General features: G+C 40.3%; 1 protein-coding gene across 4 annotated transcripts in view; it reads right to left on the bottom strand.

The window, feature by feature from the left end:
* The window catches only part of LOC149254502 (DNAse I-like superfamily protein), a 192,468-nt gene that overhangs the window by 128,683 nt on the left and 41,843 nt on the right, over positions 1-21,942 (bottom strand). For all 4 annotated transcript variants that reach the window (XM_089460185.1, XM_089460187.1, XM_089460184.1 and 1 more), the window contains exon 3: positions 14,768-14,808. In XM_089460185.1, coding sequence (XP_089316311.1) covers positions 14,768-14,808 — 41 coding nt within the window. The remainder of the gene's footprint in view (positions 1-14,767; positions 14,809-21,942) is intronic.

Genomic DNA, 21,942 nt, shown 5'->3' with positions numbered 1-21,942 from the left:
TTGTCAACATACTCTCCACCATTGTTCGAGTGCAACACTTTTATCTTATTTCCTGTGATATTCTCCACTAGAGCCTTGAACTCTTTGAAACTACCAAAAACCTCATCCTTGGTTTTCAGAAAGTAGATTCAAATCTTCCTGGAATGGTCATCGATGAAGGTGACGAAGTATTCGGCACCACTAAGAGCTTTTGTGGACATCGGTCCGCAGATGTCTAAGTGTATCAATCCTAGCACACTCTTAGCCTTGTTGTTACTTCTGGAAAATGCAGCTTTGGCATACTTGCCTAGAGCGCACCCTCTGCCTACATCATCCCATTCAGTACTTAGTTTTGAACCCCTGACACTGTTTACCTGAGAATTCTCAAAGCCCCATGGTGTAAGTGTCCCATCCTCCTGTGCTATAGCTCATTCAAGTCTTTGTCTCCATTACTGCCTATTAGTGCCAATGGTGATTCTATTTGTAAACTGTATAACCTGTTACTTTTGATTCCAATCTGAGCCTTCTTTTTCCAACTTGGGTGTTTGAAATATACTTTCTCCTTAATGAAGAAAACACATAGCCTTTGTTTTGAAGTTGATATACGGAAAGTAAGTTCATCCCCAATCTCGGCACATGCAGCACATTGGTTGCCCTAAGTCACTCTCATGCTTCGGTTTGAAAAACTATGGTACCTCGTCCTACTGGAGTACACTTTGCCTTATTCCCCATGGTGATCTAAAAATTCATTCTTTCTTCCTGATAATTTGAAAAACATTCTGGGATTCCTGTCATATGCCAGGAAGCTCCACTGTCTATATGCCAAAACTCCAAGGAGGTAGAGCTTGCAAGGTAAGCGGCTTCTTCTTCCAATCTAGAATCTAACATGAATATTCATCCCTTGTGCATTCTTCTTGAAATCTGTGCGAGTCCTCTTGAGTGGATGCCTCTGCATCATGCTCTTGACCCATTATTAATTTTATTTTCTTGTTGTCGGATTTCTGCTCTGATACCTTGTGAAAATTTACAAACTGAAATTTTATTACCGCAGCAACTGATTTATTTCACCTACTTATTATTCTCAATAAGTTATTTACGAAATTCCTTCAGCAAATATTAAAATAAATTCTACTGCAGTTATCACACAATTACCTAGAGAAAAATACATGCACAAGAATCAATCACATCGACATAGTTATTTTTGGACAATTGTCCCCAGAAAAACCCAATGCAGGAAAATCGGTGCAGTAGATGAGGGCTTTATGAATCTTCAGCGGCAATTGATTTTAAAAAGGAATGATTTTACAGAGAAACTGAAAGAAAACACCTGAGACTTTCCCTCTGAGACCATCTGACACTTTGGAGACCCTACTCCCACTTCTGCGTCACCCCTGCATCACTCTGATTGACCCAGCGTGCCTCTGAGTGGCTCTGCGTCCCTCTGTGTCACCCCTACGCGTCACTCTGATTGACTTAGCGTGGCCATGTGTCCCTCTGCGTTAGCCTGCGTAGGCCCTGCGTCTCTCCTCCATATTGCATCTCTCTTTCTGCATTGTCTTCCACTACCCCTGTGTCACCTCCTCCTCGATCACTGCCTGTTGTTGAAGCCCTCCTCTTCCTCCACCTGCAACTCCCTCTGAAATCGATCTCCTCTTCCTTGAAAATCGAATTTCCTTGAGATACTGAATATCTGTTGGTGTGTCCCCAAATGACCCTCAAGTCTTCTCTTATACTTTTCATGTTGATGAATCAACGGCCGAGATTAAATCCCTAATCAATGGCTAAGATTAAAACAGACTTGATCCTCGTCTCTTAGAAGCTTTTCATCCTTATCTTTATTAATACCCATTAATATTTTTATTTTCCTAAGTTTAGACTTAGGAAACCATTAAAAATATTAATTATTTTAATAACTCCTCATCCGGATGGAATTTCTCAAAACGATTTATGGGTCTTGGAGATCTCATGTGCTTTATCCTCTCCTCCAAATTTCGAGGCTAGAGCACATCCGATGCTACCAAAAATCAACAATAATTGTGTCCTATGTATCTTGTTCTTTGCTTAGTTTTTTGTTTCATGTAATCAAATTTAAAGTAGTGTAGGTTGCAGAAGTAATTTACTTCAGTATTCAGAAAATAACTTGATAATGTATATTAAAATCAAGTAGGAGAAGTAAATTCAGTTTTGTTGCAGTAGGGGTTCCTTGAGGATAGGGATTTTCACATGGTATCAAAGCACTGATTTTGAAACAGGAAGAGCAGATCCAACGCTGAGCAGAGAGGCCAATAGTTGCATTTGGTAGCAATTCGAATCTCCTTGAAGGGATCGCGTAGTCCTTGTCGGGAAGCAGAGATTCCGAGGAAATCTTTCTCTCAAAGAGTCGACAAAGAGGTACGATTTCCAGTTCATGAGTTTGCAGAGGAAGAGGGAGTAATGCAGAGCCTCAGCGCAGTGCTTGAAGGGCGTTGTTTCTGCCAGGGCAGAAATCCGTCGGACAAGAGCGAAGACACATAGTAGGGGAATTTTCTCCTCAAGAGAACTTTTCTCACCAAAAGTTCAAATTTCTCACTTGTCGGGCAGCAGTGCTGAGCAGTGACTAGAGGAGTCAATTCGACAGTTTGGGTGAGATGGCATCACATGGGCTTAGAGATCAAGATAGGTTGGAAGGAGCTTCCAACTATGTCATATGGAAGACCAAAATCTTAGTTGTTCTGGAGGAGTATGATCTCAAAGCTTACGTCAAGAGTGTTGTGGTTGTTCCCACGGACAATGATCAGAAGAAGAAGTACAAGGCAAAGCAGGGAAAGGCGAAGAGGTTCATACTCGATGGAGTTCAAAATCATGTGGTCTCACACTTGCAGGGCAAAGATATAACCCAAAAAATGTGGGAAGCTTTGTCTTCATTGTATGAAGGTTCTTCCGAACAGTAGAAGATGTACTTAGAACAAAAGCTATAGCAGACATTGATGCAGAAGGGAGAAGGGGTTAAATCCTATCTTCAACGTCTTCAGGACACCAAAGACCAGCTTGCTGCAGTGGGGTCTACTCCTCAATCTACCGCGATGATAAGGACGGCCCTAAATGGAGTCTTGGATGAATGGCAAGTCTTCGTCCAAAGTATATTAAGCAGGGAAAGACTACCTTCATGTGAGGAGATGTGGGCAGCTCTTCAATAGGAAGAATTAAGGAGGGACCTGGTTAAGGTCAACCTCGATCGCAGCAGTGGGAGTGGCACGAAGACGAAGGAGGAGGAAGAAACGCAGCTCTAGCATCAAAGGGACAGTAGAAGCAGAAGCAAAAGAAGGACATTTCGAAGGTGAAATGTTTTAGATGTGGTGAGATGGGCCACTTTTCATCCTAGTGTCCTTTGAAGCAAAAGGACAAGGATGAGAAACAGGATCCTAAGGCTGCTCTAGCAAAAATTGACGAAGATGAGTTTGCCATGAGTGCCCACGCATCTCAAGGAGGGAAATGGGGCAATATTGAGCTGTAGTCGGGAGGACTACATGTGGGCAGGATCCTTGAGGAGTCCACCTCTTGGATCAATTCCTTGCTACGGGAGCCCGAGATTCAACAGTAGCGAGATGGACTTAGTGTCAGATGATGCAGTGGGTTGATTGGAGAGACAGATGCAGTAGCCTGAGACCAGAGACTGATCAGTGCAGAGCAAGGTTGACAGCAGTGCAGACGACACAGTGCAGAAGTCAGCAGCGACGCAAGAGATTCAGAGGGTCAAAGACCAGTAGCAGTCAGATTCCAACATTCACATGGGATTATGTTGAACACAATTAGTTCAGAAATTTTGGATGCTTTTTCCGTTGTTGAGCAGCAACAATTGGAAAATGACACAGTGCAGAGCTAGCAGTGGCAGTGTTAGCAGATGTAGAAGAGTTGTAGTATAGATGTAGCAGTGGCAATGGCAATGTCATGGGCAGCAGTACAGTAGCAGTAGCAACACAGTGTTGGTGGCAACAACAGTGTGGAAAGGAGATGCTTCAGAGACAGAGCAACATGCAGTTGGACATTATTGCTAGAGCACTTTCCTCGCTAATAGGGAGTGTTAGTTTTTGGTAGCATCGGATGTGCTCTAGCCATGAAAATTGGTGGAGAGGCTAAGGCACATGAGTTCTAAAGAACCCAGAAACCGTTTGGTTAAATTCCACCCGGATTGTATTTTATTAAAATAATTAATATTTTTAATGGGGTCCCTAAGTCTAAACTTAGGAAAATTAAAGTATTAATGGGTCTTGATCAAAATATGGGTGAGAATGTTCTAGAAAATAGATCAAGTTTTAATCTTAGCCGTTGATTAGAGAATTAATCTCAGCTGTTGAAGTCTCAACGAGAAAAGTATAAGGAGGCTCGGGATTCATTTAGAAACACACACGGAGAGAACGTATTGACCTAGAGTTTGATTTTTGTGGCTAGGAAGCTTAGAATTCGAACTGAGTTATCATTTTGCAGCAGAGGGGCGGGGATAGTTCGGGAATACTTGGCAAAGAGGCGGAGAGCCACTAGTGGAAGCAGCACAACATCTAGAGGCACTGACGTTGGGTAAGTCTAGGCCCACGCAAGCCTGACGCAGAGCCAAAAGGGCCAGCGCAGAGCAGAAGCTGCCCTCACGCAGAAAGCCAGAAACTGTCGGGGAGCTACCAGAACAGCCGGGAGAGGTTGACGCAGAAGTTCCAAAGACAGAAGAGACAGCGCAGAAGCTGACACAAAGCATGTAAGGCCTACGAAGGGCCAGCGCAGAGATAGTCGGGGTTAGCCAGTTCTGTTGTCAGATCAGCCAGAAACTGCCGAGCGAAGTGAGGTAATCTCACTCAGTTTTCTACCATTATATTTTCTATCACTAGTTTGTCGGGAGGGCAACCAGCATTATATTCAAAACTATTGCTTAATAATATAAAACCCTCAGAGTTACTGCACCATTTTCCCGCATTGGGTTTTTTCGGGGACTATTTTGTCCAAAAATAAGTGTGTCCTATGTATCTTGTTCTTTGCTCAGTTTTCTGTTTCATGTAATCAAATTTAAAGTAGTGTAGGCTGCAGAAGTAATTTACTTCAGTATTCACAAAATAACTTCCTAATGTATATTACAATCTAGGAGAAGTAAATTCAGTTTTGTTGCAGTAGGGGTTCCTTGAGGATAAGAATTTTCACAGTGGAACTATGTGACCAAACTTGAAGGGGGAAAAGGTGGTGGAAGCTACAAATTTGTATGCCCTCATGGTTGTCATAGAGGAAAACCACTTAGTGGTTCATACAACCGTGTGAGGAGGCATCTTTGTGGGGTGATGGACAGTGATGATAAAATGGGTGTTTTGGATACAAATGTCCCCAAACATTTCAACTGAACAAAGAATAAATTACATCCAAATAGATGAGGTTGCACAACAAAAAAGCAAGAAACAAAAAACTCAGTCTCAATCAAGTGCAACCTCTAGATTTGGTAGCTCATCTCCTCATGGTACTTCTGCAAGCTCTGGAGATAAAAAAACAATAGGGGATTTCTTGAATGGTGTTGAGAGGGATGATGTGGATGGAAAGATAGTCCGATTTCTTTGTGCTTGCAGTGTACCATTCAATGTGCTTCGCTCTCCCTATTGGCATGAAATGGTAAAGGCCATCAATGAAGCCCCAAAAGGATACAAAGTCCCCCAACTATGAAAAAGCTAGAACAGTGTTATTAGAAAGAGAAAAAGCAAAGATTCAAAGAGCTTTGACACGTTTTACAAATGAGTGAGTGGATTGTGGGGTATCCATTGTATCAAATGGGTAGACAAATACTAAAACCAACATTTGATAAATGTTCTTGGTGTTTCTGCTAGTGGTGCAATATTTATTACATGTCATGACTCCTCTTCCATCAGGGCAAGTTCCCAGAACATTGCAGATCTCCTATTGCAATCAATCAGAGATGTTGGTCTGAATAATGTGGTTCAAGTGATCACAGATAATGCAGCAAATTGTAAGGCAGCAAGAAAAGTTATTGAGTGTACTCGTCCACACATCTTTTGGTCTGGGTGCTTGGTGCACACATTGAACCTTTTGATGCATGATATTGTGAAGCATAAAGAATGTGGATCGATTAATGAGCTTTACTGGAAAGGGAAGCAACTCATTAAATTTATCACAGGGCATACAAGGTTAACTACTTCTATGGCACTTACTCCAAGTTGCAGTTGCTTAAAATTCCAAAAACAAGATTTGCAAGTTATTATCTCACCTTTAGGCGGCTAGTGAAGGTCAAAAAAGCTTTAACTAATATGGTGACCTTTAAATCATGGGAGGAAATTAACACTGATAAAGATGGTGCTAATGTATCCAAGGACACTATTCTTGACATGTTCTTTTGGTCACAGGTTAAATATGTTTTGCAAATCACCAAACCAATTTATTACAAGATCAACTTTGCAGATTCAGATCGGCCAATAATTGGTGAGGTGTATGAGCAAATGGATAGCATGGTGGGGCAGATTAAAGACATTGTTGAGTCTAGAGATATCACGTTGTACAATTATATTCGTGTAGAGGTGGAAAACCAATGGGAAATGCTAAATGTTCCATTGCATGCATTAGCATATGCTTTGACACCTAAATATTATCATCCATCATGGCTTTCAACACCAGCACTTGGGGGGCCAGAAAGAAAAAACCAAACCTACATCCAGAGGTTCTAGAAAAATATATGATTACATTGGGTAAATTAGTCCCTAATGAGGAGAAGGCTGCCATGGTACGGAAACAATTGAGCAACTATACGCTTAGCACTGGTCCATTTGGGAGCATGCATGCAATTAGAGATCGAGAGAGTTTTTCTTCTCTCGAGTGGTGGAACATGCATGGAGGTGTTACTCCACTTGTACAGACTTTGGCATTGCGGGTGTTATTACAGGTGGTAAACACTTCTTCTGCAAAGAGTTGTTGGAGCTCTTATTCTTTCATCCACAGTGTTAAAAGGAACAGGTTGAGTTTAGACTAGGCAGAGAGCTTGGTTTATGTTCATTATAACTTGTGATTGTTGTCCAATTATTGTGATGATGCAAAGACTAATAAAGACCATAAGGTTTGGGACAAAAATCCAGAGGAGCCCAATTTGGAGGATGGAGTGTTGCGATTAGAGCAATTAGAGGAGGCTCTTCTCCAGGTATGTCCATTGTGGTATGAATTTTGCTTATAAAGCATTTCTCTAATTCTTGTTTTTAATTTTTTTGTTAACTAGTGGATTTTTTGGTATGAATTTTTTGAGCGATTCCAGGATGATGATGATCGAATTGAGTTTCCACCCCCTTCTGGTCCTATCACCACGTTCTTTTCGTGGTGGAAGGAGGAGAGATTAGTAGATATATTCACAATTTACTACTTTTATCATAGATTAATCATTAGACTTGTAGGCTTGTTCTGAATTTGAACCTTTTTGTCTTGGAGATGACCAAGTGGCCTATTTTGTAAACATTATTATTTGAATTTTGGACATGACTAATGTTGACAGTTGCTCACTTGCTAGATAATATGCTTTATGTTTTGTGTTTTATAATATGCTTAAATGTTTTACTTTTTATAATATGCTTAAAAATTTGATGTATGTTTGTAATTGCTAGAATATAGATGGTTGATGCTCGAATAATTAATCATTGATGTACAATGGAATCATGGATGCCATATCTATCTTGCTTTATGTAAAAATATGCATGTTTTCATGTCTTCTACAACTAATTTGGTATTGGGGATGTTTGTTTTGAATATAAATGCAAAAAAAATTATATAGTAGACGCTTCGCTTCCTAGATTTTTGGAAAATGATGCTTTTGCGTCCCCGCTTCCAAAAAAAGTCCCCGTTTCGTCCCCACTTGTTAAAATTGGCAACTAGGGCCAAACTCCATGTGGGTCATCTTATTTATGGCAGTGGATATTTTTCATGGATCCTTCTCATCGAGAGGTGTAGGATTGATCTAAAGATCATCCGATTCTGATAAGTATTCATGGAGTTATGAATTTATTTGTGTTATAAGATAATTTGTAAAGGTTGGCCTACAACCAAATAAACCCCACATGTGCTCAACGTTTTAGTATAAATAGTGGTGGCCTTCAAGTCATTTCAACACACTTGGGATTTCTTCTTCTCTACTTGTCTTTGGGTTTTAGTAAGAGGAGAGATCCTAAGGGATAACACTGCCCTAATCCAGAGGGCAGAGGCCGGAACTGTCGGGAAAAGCCGGAACTGCCAGAACTGCCGAGAATAGCCGAAACTGTCGGGAATTGTCGGAACTACTGGGAACAGCCGGAATTGTCGAAACTGTCGGGAATTGTCAGAACAAGCGGGAAAGCTAACGCAAATGGCAAAAGTCGGAACTGCCAGGAACTGCCGGAACAGACGGGAAAGCTGACGCAGAGGGAAAAAGCCGAAACTGTCGGGAATAGCCGGAATTACCTAACTACTGGAACTATCGGGAACAACCGAAATTGTCGGAACTGCCGAAACTGCCGGAAATAGCCGGAACTGCGGGGAACTGCCGGAACAGCCAGAGCATCTGTCTCCGAAGGAGAGCAACATGCAACAAACAACTAACTAACATTGGGACAGTTGTATGGTACTTAGCAGCAAATACACCAAGCATGCAATGTTACAGCTAGCATGCAACAGCGAGCATGCTAAAGACAACAAGCAAGCTAGGGACAACAAGCAAGCAAGATGCAGCCAACACATAGGTCAATATGGCAATATGGTGCAGCAATGGCACATAATGCAGTACAATGATGATTAATGAAGCATGATGAGATGCAACATAGTGATGATGGGTGCAGCATGGTGCAGCACGGCGAGGTGCAACATGTGGACGAGATGCAGCACAATGATAGGTGAAGGAGTCACCTTGGAGAATCAGTTGAAGCAGCATGTCTTCAACTGATCTCATGTAGAGATGATCTATTCTCTTATCTAGAAAGTCAAAGTTTTGACTTCTGTTGTAAATGCACTCTCTCTCTCTCTCTGTTGAACTAATGAAGAACATATAAGAAGAATTGATCAAGGGTTTCCCCACATTGGGGTTTGTCCTTGGCTAGCGCCACATCTTGTGTCCTCTTGTCTTGGCTTGTTTTCTGCAATTTATGTTTATGTTCTATCTGCAGTTTACTTTAATCTGATGTGATTGCTAATCTGGAAAAGATATTGAGTTAAATGTCAAAATTGAATTAAATTGCTCTAAGCATAGAACATACCTAAACTTAACATGGTATCAGAGCTAAGGTAAAGGCAATGCCCAAGCAAGAGTGAAAGAGAAATCACCAAAGACATTTGGGAAAAGGAAAAAAGGATCAATGGATTCCTCATCCCTCTTCAAATTGACCAAGGATGAAGTCGAAGCAGAGAATATTATCAGAATGGCGCAGCGAAAGTTTCTAATGGCCTACCTAAAGATCACTTCAATGGGAAGTCCGGATCTAAGGGTGGAAGGAAAGGAAGATGCCTTGGTTGCAATAAGTTCGGCCATTATGCAAAGGCATGTCCAAATGGCAGAGACACATCTCTTGATGAAGATAAGAATCATTCCTGGGACATCTTCAATGATCAAAGAAATGACAGGTAATGCAAGTCATCAAGGAAATGGCCGACTCTTCAAAGAAAGCAAGGAACCCCAAGAATGAAGAATCAAATGTTGTTTTTGATAAGATAAAGAAGCGTTATCTTGTATTGACCGTCTCCTTCAGATTCTTTGGGAATAATTGATTGTAGTGCTTCAAGGTACTTCATCGGATAAAATGGTGCACTCTCTAATTTGGTAGAGATGGAAACAATCGTGGGATTATACTTGGAGTCGATGCCACCTATCGCGGAAAGGGTGTAGGGAATGTTGCCCCTCAATTGAATGAGGGTAGCTCGATTCATTTACAGAATCTCTTTTATGTACCTGATTGCAAGAAGAACCTGGTGTCCATTTCAGCAATGGAAGTCAAAGGTTACAGGGTGGCACTCATCGATGGAAAGGTATGTGTTTGAAAATAGAATTTTCAAAGATGTTTTTGAGTTCGTGGTTGTATCAAGTTGCAGGAAGTCCACTGGGGACCATGTCCATTGACACAAAGCAACGGAGGTCTATGAATCAAATGGTGACAAGGATGCCTGAATTCAAAAATGCATGAAAGTACATGTCTAAGATGTACCGAAGGAAAATCTTACAAGGGGACCATTCCCCTCATGTAGCAGGTCTACAGGTTTGGAACAACCCGAGGGGTTTGAGATTGATGATCAAGAATCTCACATATGTAAGTGGAAGAAAGCTCTCTATGGCTTGAAGCAATACTCCCCGGGTGTAGTATGAGAGGATTGATAGCTATCAGATGAAGCTGAGATTCACTAGGAGTGAAACCGATCCAAACCATTACTCGAAGGTTGTGGATGATAGAGCTCTCCTACTGGCACCTTATGAGGACGACCTATTTCTGACAGGTGCGGACCCTCTCATTTGCAAAAGTAAGAGGGAGTTGGATTCCGAATGTGGAATGATAAACTGCAAGCCTGTGACTACCTCAAGGATCTTAACTTTTAGAAGTTATACGGTAGTGATGTCGAACCAGATTTGGGAAATGCCTCTGAGTTTCATAAACTCATTCGCGTTGATGTTCTTGGTGAACTTTCGTCTAGACATATGTTTTGTAGTTAGCACGGTGAGCTCATATTTGGTTGAACCTCACTGGATTGGTGCCAAGAATCTTCTAAGATATTTTCGGGACACAATCTCTCATGGATTGAGATACACTGCCGGAAATATGAAACTACATGATTATTCAAATGCTGAGTGGGCAGGCAGTGTGGAGGATCACTAGAGCACTTCTCAGTGCTGGTTCTCTTTGGATTCTGCTTCAATATCATGGATGAGCAGGGAGGAGAAGTCGGTTGCTATGAGCACCGCCGAGACCGAATACATAGCTAAGAGTATCATCTCGTGTGAAGCTGCATGGTTGCAGAAGCTCTTAAGTGAGTTGTTTGTACACATGATGAATACCACTGTGATTCCCTGTGACAACTAGAGGGGGATTCGATTATTGAGGAATCCCATATTCGATGATTGCTCCAGCAGATAGACATCAGATACTGCCTTATCTAGGATATGGTAAGTCGATGAGCGAGGAGGCTCCATCGCATTGAGACTGATGTATAGGTCGCAGACATTTTATCAAGGCCCCGGGGAAAGGTCAAATCTGTGACTTTCCCGAACGACTTGGAGTCATTGAGAGACCTTCTTATAAGGGTCCTGCATGTTGCATGCATTGAGCTATGGGAGCTCTGGGGGGCTTGGGCTACTTACTGGAGCAACATACGACCACAGGGCGACTCACCCTCCCCTGGTGGTGCGCTATGTACAGGATGACAGGTTCAACCTTCCCCTGTGATACCCCGTGGCAATTGTGGAACAGGATGATTAGTTCTCCTGTGGGCTAGAATGATTAGTTCTCCCTTGGCAACTGTGGAACAGGATGATTAGTTCTCCTGTGGGCCGGGATGATTAGTTCTCCTGTGGAAACTGTGGAACGGGATGATTAGTTCTCCTGTGGGCCTGGATGATTAGTTTTCCTGTGGCAACTGTGGAACAGGATGATTAGTTCTCCTGTGGGCCGAGATGATTAGTTCTCTCATGGCAACTGTGAAACAAGATGATTAGTTCTCCTGTGGGCCGGGATGATTAGTTCTCCCGTGGCAACTGTGGAACATGATGATTAGTTCTCCTGTGGGCCGAGATCATTAGTTCTCCCGTGGAAACTGTGGAACAGGATGATTAATTCTCCCGTGGCAACTGTGGAGTAGGATGATTAGTTCTCCTGTGGGTCGGGATGATTAGTTCTCCTGTGGGTCGAGATGATTACTTCTCCCGTGGTGACTGTGGGGCAGGATGATCCGTTCTCCTGTGGACAGAATGATTAGTTCTCATGTCGAGACATCCTACCCATGCAGTCTGGGACTCATGAGAAGTACCTCTCATCTGATCAATGAGTAGGGAAATAGGGTTAGGGACCATAATAGTACTATCGATGGACGCATCGTTGTATCTACCATACTCCCTATGCTAGGATGACCTGCTAGGATAACATCCATTGATCTGGGATCAATAAAACTGATCTGGGATCAGTATGAGTGGTTTGAGACACTCTCTTGTGATATTGATCTGGGATCAATAAAACTGACTTCAGGCCAGTAAGAGTGATGTGACACACTCTCTTCAGATGAAACTAACTTAGGCTCAATAGAGAATGGCATGAGACATTCTCGATCAATTCTTCTTCTTCATGGTTCAGCAGAGCAACGCAAAGCAAAGCTCAGCAGAGCAGAGCAGTGTAGGGCACTGATGGCAGAGCTAGTACAGTCGGACATATGGATCAGCGGATGGAGTTCTCCCTAATTGAGAGGGAGTGTTAAAATCGGCAACTAGGGCCAAACTCCATGTGGGTCATCTTATTTATGGCAGCTGATATTTTTCTTGGATCCCTCTCATCGAGAGGTGTAGGATTGATCTAAAGATCATCCGATTCCGATAAGTATTCATGGAGTTATGAATTTATTTGTGTTATAAGACAATTCATCAAGGTTGGCCTGCAACCAAATAAACCCCACATGTGCTCAACGTTTTAGTATAAATAGAGGTGGCCTTCAAGTCATTTCAACACACTTGGGATCTCTTCCTCTCTGCTTGTCTTTGGGTTAGTAGGAGGAGAGATCCTAAGGGATAACACTGCCCTAATCCAGAGGGCAAAAGACGGAACTGTCGGGAACTGCCAGGAATTGCCAGAACTACCGGGAACAGCTGGAACTGCCGAAACTATCGGGAACTGCCGAAACAGGCGGGAAAGCTGACGCAGAGGGCAAAAGTCGAAACTGTCGGGAACTACCGGAACAGGTGGGAAAGCTGACGCAGAGGGCAAAAGCCGGAACTGATAGGGACAGTCAAAATTGCCAGGACTACTGGAACTGTCGGGAACAACCAAAATTGCCGAAACTGCCGAAATTGTCGGGAATAGCCGGAATTGCGGGGAACTGCCAGAACAGCCAAAGCATCTGTCTCCGAAGGAGAGCAGCATGCAACGAACAACTAACTAACATTGGGACAGTTGTATGGTACTTAGCAGCAAATACACCAAGCATGCAATGTTACTGCTAGCATGCAAGGGACAACTAACATGCAACAGCAAGCATTCTAAGGACAACAAGCAAGCTAGGGACAACAAGCAAGCAAGATGTAGTCAGCACATAGGTCAGTATGGCAACATGGTGCAGCAATGGCACATAATGCAGTATAATGATGATTAATGAAGCATGATGAGATGCAACATAGTGAAGATGGGTGCAGCATGGTGCAGCACGATGAGGTGCAGCATGTGGACGAGATGCAGCACAATGATAGGTGAAGGAGTCACCTTGGAGAATCAGTTGAAGCAGCATGTGGACGAGATGCAGCACAATGATAGGTGAAGAAGTCACCTTGGAGAATCAGTTGAAGCAGCATGTCTTCAACTAATCTCATGTAGAGATGATCTATTCCCTTATCTAGAAAGTCAAAGTTTTGACTTCTGTTGTAAATGCACTATCTCTCTCTCTGCTGAATTATTGAAGAACATATAAGAAGAATTGATCAAGGGTTTCCCCACATTGGGGTTTGTCCTTGGCTAGCGCCACATCTTGTGTCCTCTTGTCTTGGCTTGTCTGCTGCGATTTATGTTTATGCTCTATCCGCAGTTTACTTTAATGCTGATGTGATTGCTAATCTGGAAAAGATATTGAGTTAAATGTGAAAATTGAATTAAATTGCTCCAAGCATAGAACATACCTAAAATTAACACCACTTCGTGCAACGTTGGGCAGACCTGAACAATTTGCACATGTGTGGGCATAAATTCAAAAACACACTTCTGCTTGTCCAAATTGGATGATCTTTATATCAATTTTGGTCCTCTCGAAAAGAGGAATTTAATGCAATCATCATCTCCATCAAATGAGTTGTCCCAAGGTCGAATTTGGCCCTAGTTGCCAATTTTAATAGTTAGGGCTTATCCCTTAGAGATTGGAGATTAGGATTTTGTGATAAAATCCTAGGGTGGAATTGTGAAGAAGGAGAAGAGATGACGTCTTGCCTTGGAGGATGTGCTGGAGTGATTCTTGCATATTGGATCTTCTTGGTAGCTAGGATTTTGTTTATTTGCCCTAGATAGGGTTTGTTAAGCAAATTTTCCAATCATCCAATGTCAAATTAATTTTTCAGGTCATTGGAAAAATAGAATTTACCATAATATGGTTAGACAAATACTTCACATAGATAAAGAAAAAAGAAGCAGATAGATCACCTTACTCATCAAACACAAATTATATATTATATGAAAATTTGATGATAGCTGATATATACTATTGATAACATAATTGCTTTTCATTTCATTATCATTATAGATTAGATTCATACAAAACACTCTGAAAGCAATATTTTGCAATTTGATGATATCCAATTCTCATAGTGCACATAGAACCAAGGTGGAGTATAGAAAGATGGCATTATTATAGTATAAATAATTAGTAGGTAATATAAAGAGACGGAATAAGGGAAAAATATCCATGAATTTCACAAGAAACGTAACTTCTACAAAGTACTCGGTCATGCTTTCCTAAAAAGCACATCCTGATTCAACTTGTTGTAAAGTTACCTTGAATATAAATTTAAGCTCACTCTTGATCATTCTATTCATCACATGCATAACTAAAATAATCAAAAGAAGGATATTTCATAATGGAAACCCATGTAAGATACCTGAGCAAGAACATTGTATGAGACAACGCGGATAATGGACCCTACAAAGAATATTTTTTGCAATAGATCAAAAGTCAATTTGACATATTATGAAGTTTTCTGTGGAATATAATAAACCAACTGCTAAACACAAATACTGTATCTGACATAAGCAAACAACCGAGAGCATCAATCAAAAGAGAATTATAAGGTAAAAATATGACTTCAGCTGTAGGCAGGAGAACAGATCACAACTTGAATTTAAAATTAGCAATCAAAGATTATGTCAATCATCAATCACTGTTGAAATTCATGCCACATACTATTAATATATGACTTAAAAGTTAAAACAGATATGTTATTCCCTGCCACATTAGACTAGGCTTCAAGGTTGCGAAGATTTGTGGGTGCAGGTACAAGTATGTGTTGTTTAAATAAAGGTTTGTTGAGGTGCATGGGTGTGTGCATACATGTGTGAGTGCTAATATATCAAATGTGCAAAAAATATAAAAACAGAATTGAGAAAGTGAAGAGATAAAAACTAAAGTGTAAAAAACATATGGTTATTGCTATTATTGATCAAATAAAGATTTGTTTCATGAATTGATAATATTAAATATTCTTTCATATGAGTCGTGACAGGAACATTTCAAAAGTCAAAATAATAGAGATAATCATGTGGTTTATTGGCTCTTCTAACCACGAGTTACTGCTCTCCACCTTGTGGTTTATTGGCTCTTCTAACCCCTTTTTTCGCATTTATTTTCCTTCCTATTTTTTTAAAGGGTGAAATATTCCCTAATCCCCCATTGAGAGCTATTGGGACATCATGAAGTGCATCCCTAGGACACTACTGGACATCATCATACAACATGGTGCTAGATAGTGCAAGATAGATGTTGTAGGTGCGGAATTGAGGATAGGGTGCATGTCGGTATCTCAATTTCACAGCCATCATAGCAAGGGAAACAAACCTCTGCAGAACTGCTAGGTTTGGATAATGATAAACGAACCAATGTTTCCAAAGAATCTATTCAAGAAATAGAGAAACGCCAAAGTAGGATGCACAAGATAAAAGTTGAACTTCTAAAAGTCAACTATCCCTCTTCCATCTCTACTTTTACTTTTATTTGCAATGATGATGTCAAAGTTGAGCTATGGCCTCTTGCCTCTTGGGGTTTTCCCCTCTATTTTACAGAGGTTCAGGTTCTACTACCCTCCCTTTTCTGCTAGCTTTTTAGCATCTATGAGTGATATAGACACTCCCATAGTCTATTGGCATTTGGTTGAACTTTCTGGTCTTGTTCACCTATTTCTTCGTCATTAATAAAATTAGCAATTGCCCCGAAGGGTACAAAAGAACGTCATTGGAAAACATATTTGGTTAAATGTGTTATGTACTTGATTGATTTGGGAAAACAAAAAATCTTGATAGTTAATTTTGAAAATAAACAAAAAAATTACGGACAATTGATTTTGGGTTATTTTTCCTTTTTCACCATGGATTGAATAAGAACATGAAAGCAACATAACAATTAGCTATTTGCATTGAATATGGTATGGGAAGTGATTTTCTTTGTGGTTTATTGTGAACATGATTTTATTTTATTTTAACAAGACTAAAAAATTAAGAATCTGTCAGAATGTAATGTCAAGCTGCATGCCCTCTTGCACATCAAAGAGCATGAGCCTACATCTCGAATGACATGTTTGTTGCCTTCAATTTTGTTTTCCTGAGATCTGTGAGTTCCAATCAAAAGATCCATGTTAGATGCTTGGACTATCTAAGCTGGGGTAGGAGGTGGAGATGTCTCCTACGATGTTGAATTTCCATTACCCCAATCTACTCCTTTTCGAAATTCCAATGATCTGGGCCATCTAAAAATGTGCAATAACCTCTATTGGTAAAATTCCCATCAATCATGTGAGACTAAATCTTCTAACAAAATTCATATTGAATTGAGGGGAAGACCTTTTTTGTTGAAAAGAGATTGAATTTGTACATTTACTAACTCACTCAAAATGAATGGATATGTGTGTGTGAGAGAGACAGAACAGAAATCGTTATTAATGAGTCAAATTAAATAAAATAAATAAATAAAAATGTGCAATTTTTCAAAAAGAAAAAAAACAACATAAAACTATCTTAAAGTCCATACCTCTATTTGACATTGAGTAAAAATAGATCTAGGCACAAATAAGTGTTATCACAAAAACTTAAACATGTCATGCACACTAAAATGTGAGTACACCTCATTTCTCTTAATGCAACAACTACTCTAACATAAAGACAAAAGCACAACAAGAAAAATAATCTACCACCTAGAGTTTATAGTTTAATTTATGGATTCTTTATAATCAAGATGTTACTTTAATATGTATTTTTTTTTATAATCTCATTTGAGAGTGGTTCCAACCTCGTTGGATTTCATATAGAAAATAGAATTTTAGATCTCACTCAAAATCCAGCAGACTTAACAGTTTTCACGATTTCACGATTTAGGGGATTGAAATGTTTCCATTTGATTATGTCATGTGTGAGGGTATGGGATTGGCATTTGATCAAGAGCATGAAGCCTTTTATGTACCTTGATGTTGGTGGTATTGATTGTTGAACTCCATTGATGTTGGTGGTATTAATTGTTGAACTCCTCTACCATGGCCTTAACAAAAATGTACCCTTTACTCAAAGCAAAATAATTGGTTAGGCATGATAAGCATTTTCTCCCATATTACAAGGTTGAGGAGATGAACCTTTCACTCAAAGCAAAATAATTGGTTAGGCATGATAAGCATTTTCTACCATATTACAAGGTTGAGGAGATTAACCCTTCACTCAAACCAAAATCATTGGTTAGGCATGTTAAGCTTTTTCAATTTCTACAATATTATAAGGTTGAGGAATCCAAGTCTAAAGACTTTGAGCTAGATGATGTTTATGTAGCTCTTGTTGATAATGTCATTTCTAGTAGTGGTGAATCAGTGATGAGTTTGATGAGTGATCATGTTGATTGGTGATTTGTAGTAGTAGGCTAGTGGCCAACTTGTAGCATTGTTTTTGGACTCTAGAGGCCACTTAGAGCCTCCTCGATTATGTATTTTGTTCTTAATATGTATTGCACTTTCTGCAGTTTGTTAGATTTTTGGTAGCATCAGACAAGTGTTCTAATCTTTATTTGTGTCTAAGAGGCTAAGGAACACAAGATCTCCAAAACCCAGAAAAGGTATCGAGAGAAAGCACCAAGAGACCACTCAATTAAGTTAATTGATTAATAATTAAAAAATGCCTAAGTCTGACTTAGGAAAATTGATTAATTAAAGGGAATTAATTTAGGAGATCGAATTATGCTCTGAAGACTTCCAGAAAGTGACTTGGATCAAGTATCAAATGATATTAGGCATCAATCACGATTAGATCTTGGCCGTTGATGCTCCAGCGAGAGATTATAAGAGCAAGTCGATGGGATGGAGAAAGAAACAAGAGTGAGAGCGAGTTAGCCAAGGCAATGCGAGTTTCCCAGTGCGCAGCATTCAGTGAAGGAAGAATTTGAGCCAGAGAGTAGTAGGAATTGCAACAGGGAGAATTTCCAAACAAATTCTCTGGTGGTTTTCCAATTTCCAACGTTAGGGAAGGGAGGTTGAATTACCCAACAAATAGGTCGAGTTCTACAATGCGAGTTGGCCAGTTGCCAAAGCGAGTTGCCCAAAGAGGTTTGATTTAGTTGCTAGTGCCTGATCTAGCACCGAGCGGCCTAGGGAATTGTTTCTAGAGGCAAAGGCAGGCAGGATGGCTCACCTTGAGGGGTTTCCAAGGCAAATTGATATATCCAAAGGCAACAGTGCGTGCTCCCAGTCTGGCAATGCGAATTGTCAAGTGCGATCTGCCCATGGACAGCCAGATTGAGTTGGATTGAGGGAAAATTATTTTTCCCAGTTGAGATATATTTTTTGTAGTTGAGCCAGGGAGGCCAGCAGTTGTAATTCTTTATTTTGTTGCATAATAATAATTAAAAAAAAACCTCACCTGCTGCATCAGTTTTCCCTTTAGGGTTTTTTCCAAGGACTTTTCAGTCCAATTGTGTCAATTATTATACGTGTGCATCTATTTCTCAGTTCTTGATTTTACTTCTGCAGCATATTTATTTTGTGAAGAAATGCAGTGTGATTTATTTGTTTATCGTCGTAAACAATTAAATTACTAACCAGTTATGAGGATAAATTCCAGTTGTTGCAATTTCAAGGAATTTTCACACCATTTTGATATAATCACGCTTACATGGTATATAGATGAGCAAACTTTGCATATTTTGTATCTAATGGTTTGAAATCTTCAAAATAATTTTTTCAATAAAAAATAATTATTTCATGTATTTTTTTCAAATCCAGTTTGATCCAATTCCAGTTTTTAAAACTATGCTTGTAATCGTTGCAGCCATTTTTACTGCTACATGTGATGTAGCTAGTGTTGATTCAGTGGTGGCAAGGAAATCTAAAAATCAATGTTTTCATTTTATAAGTAGATTGTAAGCCAACAATAAGCCGCACTCCTATTAACATGGTTCAGATAAACCGCAGTTCTTGTCACAGAAGGCTGAGAGTTTGGTTGTCATCACAGCTAAGCTGTGGGCCTAGTCTCCATGATCAGGTGGACTGAAAGGCTTATACATCAGCGCAGATCTACTAACTAAAGTGCACAGAATCTTGTGAAGGAAAGTCGCTGCCCTGAAATAAGAACTGAGGGTGAGTAATCAGCGTGAAGTAAAACCTAACCAAAACTCAGTCTTGAAGAGGCAGTTTCCTTGAAGATTGGACAGTGGTACTGATCCTCATATTGGCAAATCTATGATTGTACTCTCTTTTCCTCTGTTGAACATTTGATAGTAATAATAAGAAGAATTGATCAAGGGTTTTCCCCATCTTGGGGTTTCCCTGGCTTGTGACATATCTTTGTGTTCTTTTGGCTTGGCTTGTCGTCTACACTTTCATTTAATGTTCTTTTGTTCGTTACTAATGGTTTATGGTCTAATAGAATTGATAATGAAGTGACTAAATAAAGCAGAGAACATGTTAACTCAAATTTTAACATGGTATCAAAGTCGGGATGGGGACAAGCCCAAGCAAGAGAATGGAAGAAAGCAATCACTCTGTCATGCAGATCTTATGAAGTAATCTTCTGAGGCTAGCTACGGAATGACTACTCTTATGCTGGAGGCTAAATCTCGAAGATCATTTCTGGGCTCAGTTGCAAGCTTCTACTATGTCGATCCTATTTTATTCTGAGGCATGAACAATCTCCTATGATGGACAGATCAAAAGGCATACCTGGGCTAAATTGTCTTTCTCTTCTGTGTTGATTTGAGTCTATTCTGAGGTATGTTACTCTGAGTTTTGAGGTTTAATATTTCATCTTTCCGGAAGGCTCTTCATTGGATAAACACTGCAATTCTGTGATTTATCTCGCACAACTCAAAGGGTTAATCCTTGATGTTTGCCTGAAGCTCGAACCTGTTTTCTTAAAGTTGTTGCTCTAATGTCTTTTGAGGAGGTTTCCTGAGGCTCGGATCTCTTTTCCTAATAAATTAAGACTGCTTTTAAAGCTACCATTAAGGGTTGTTCTCAAACCTATATCAAGGTCTCATTATGGACATGATTTCTAGTCATAGTATCTGTGACTAGGCTTAAATCTTATCTAAAGAAAGCGAAGATTTTTAAAGGGCATATATATTCCCTGATCTGGAGGTCTGTGGGCCTAATCTAATAGCCCTCACCAAGCCTAGTTATCTTTCAATCAAATCAGAATTCTGGGTTCAGCATATCAAAATTTAAGGGGGTCAAATCAAATCAACAGTATTTTCTCAGAAGCCCGAATTTTTGTTTGGAAATATTCCTTCGATTTGTATAGAGAGCAACTATTCAACAAATTATGAGCTCTCAGCCTAAGTGTTAATTTTAGGTATGTTTTATGCTTAGAGCAATTTATTTCAATTTTCACAGTTAGCTCAATATCTTTTCCAAATTAGCAATCACATCAGCATTAAAGTAATCTACAGATAGAAAATAAACATAAATCGCAGAAGACAAGCCAAGGCAAGAGGACAGAAGATGTGGCGCTATCCAGGGACAAACCCCAATGTGGGGAAACCCTTGATCAATTCTTCTTATATGTTCTTCAATAGTTCAGCAGAGAAAGAGAGATAGTACATTTACAACAGAAGTCAACACTTTGACTTATCTAGATCAGAGCATAGATCATCTCTAAGAACTTGAAGATGATACATGAGATCAATTGAATGTGAAAATTCTATCACTGCACCAACTGATTTACTTTTCCTACTTATTCCACAATAAGTTATTGTTGGAATTTCTAAGTCTGACACATTAGAAATCCTTCATGCACTTTACTGATTTATTCCTACCTACTTGTTCTGTTAATTAACAAGCTATTTACCATGTAAATACTGGAAATAAATACAAGTACATGCTCAACACATTACAGATCATCAACTGAAGGAAATAGAAACAAGCGCACAAGTGACACCATTGTTTTTGGACTAATGTCCCCGGAAAAACCCAATGCCGGAAAACCGGTGCAGCTATCTGAGGGTTTGATTTATTAAGCAGTTTCAGAAAACAATCTGGGTGCCAAATCCGGCTCACCCAACAGAGAAAAATGTCGGCAGTAGCACCTCTCTACTTGGAAGTAGATATTCTTGTTGAAACCCTGAATAAACACTCTGGCAGCACCAAAGCTCCAATCTGCCCCACGAAACCCCAGCGTCAGCTTCTAGGGACTGTGTCAGCCCTTTCTGGCCCAGCATCACCCTTGCTTGCCCTGCGTCAACCTCTGGAGGCCCTACGTCAGCCCTTAGAGACTCTGCGTCACCCATACTAGCTCTCTAAGGCACTGCACATCTCCTGGCTGCCTCCACGTGAGCCTTGGCTGGCTCTGCGTGAACCTTTGGTTGGCTCTGCGTCCCTCTCTCCCGGCTTCTGCGCTGATCCTCCTGGTACCATCTCTGTCTCTCTGCTTCTGTATTCACTGCCCCTCATCTGCAACTCTAATCACTCTTTCGACTTCCTCGGCAAACCCTGCCCTAGAAAATCGAAATCTTGATCAACTCAGTGTGTTCTCCAAGTAACCCTCAAGCCTCCTCTTATACTTTTCTCGTTGACAAATCAATGGCCAAGATTAAGTC

Source organism: Pinus tabuliformis, chromosome 7, assembly GCF_031772625.1.
Source record: "Pinus tabuliformis cultivar Carrire ecotype Pingquan chromosome 7, CPIR1, whole genome shotgun sequence".
Lineage (NCBI taxonomy): Eukaryota > Viridiplantae > Streptophyta > Pinopsida > Pinales > Pinaceae > Pinus > Pinus tabuliformis.
Note: the sequence above shows the minus strand (reverse complement) of the source record. Positions and strands in the feature narration are given on the sequence as shown.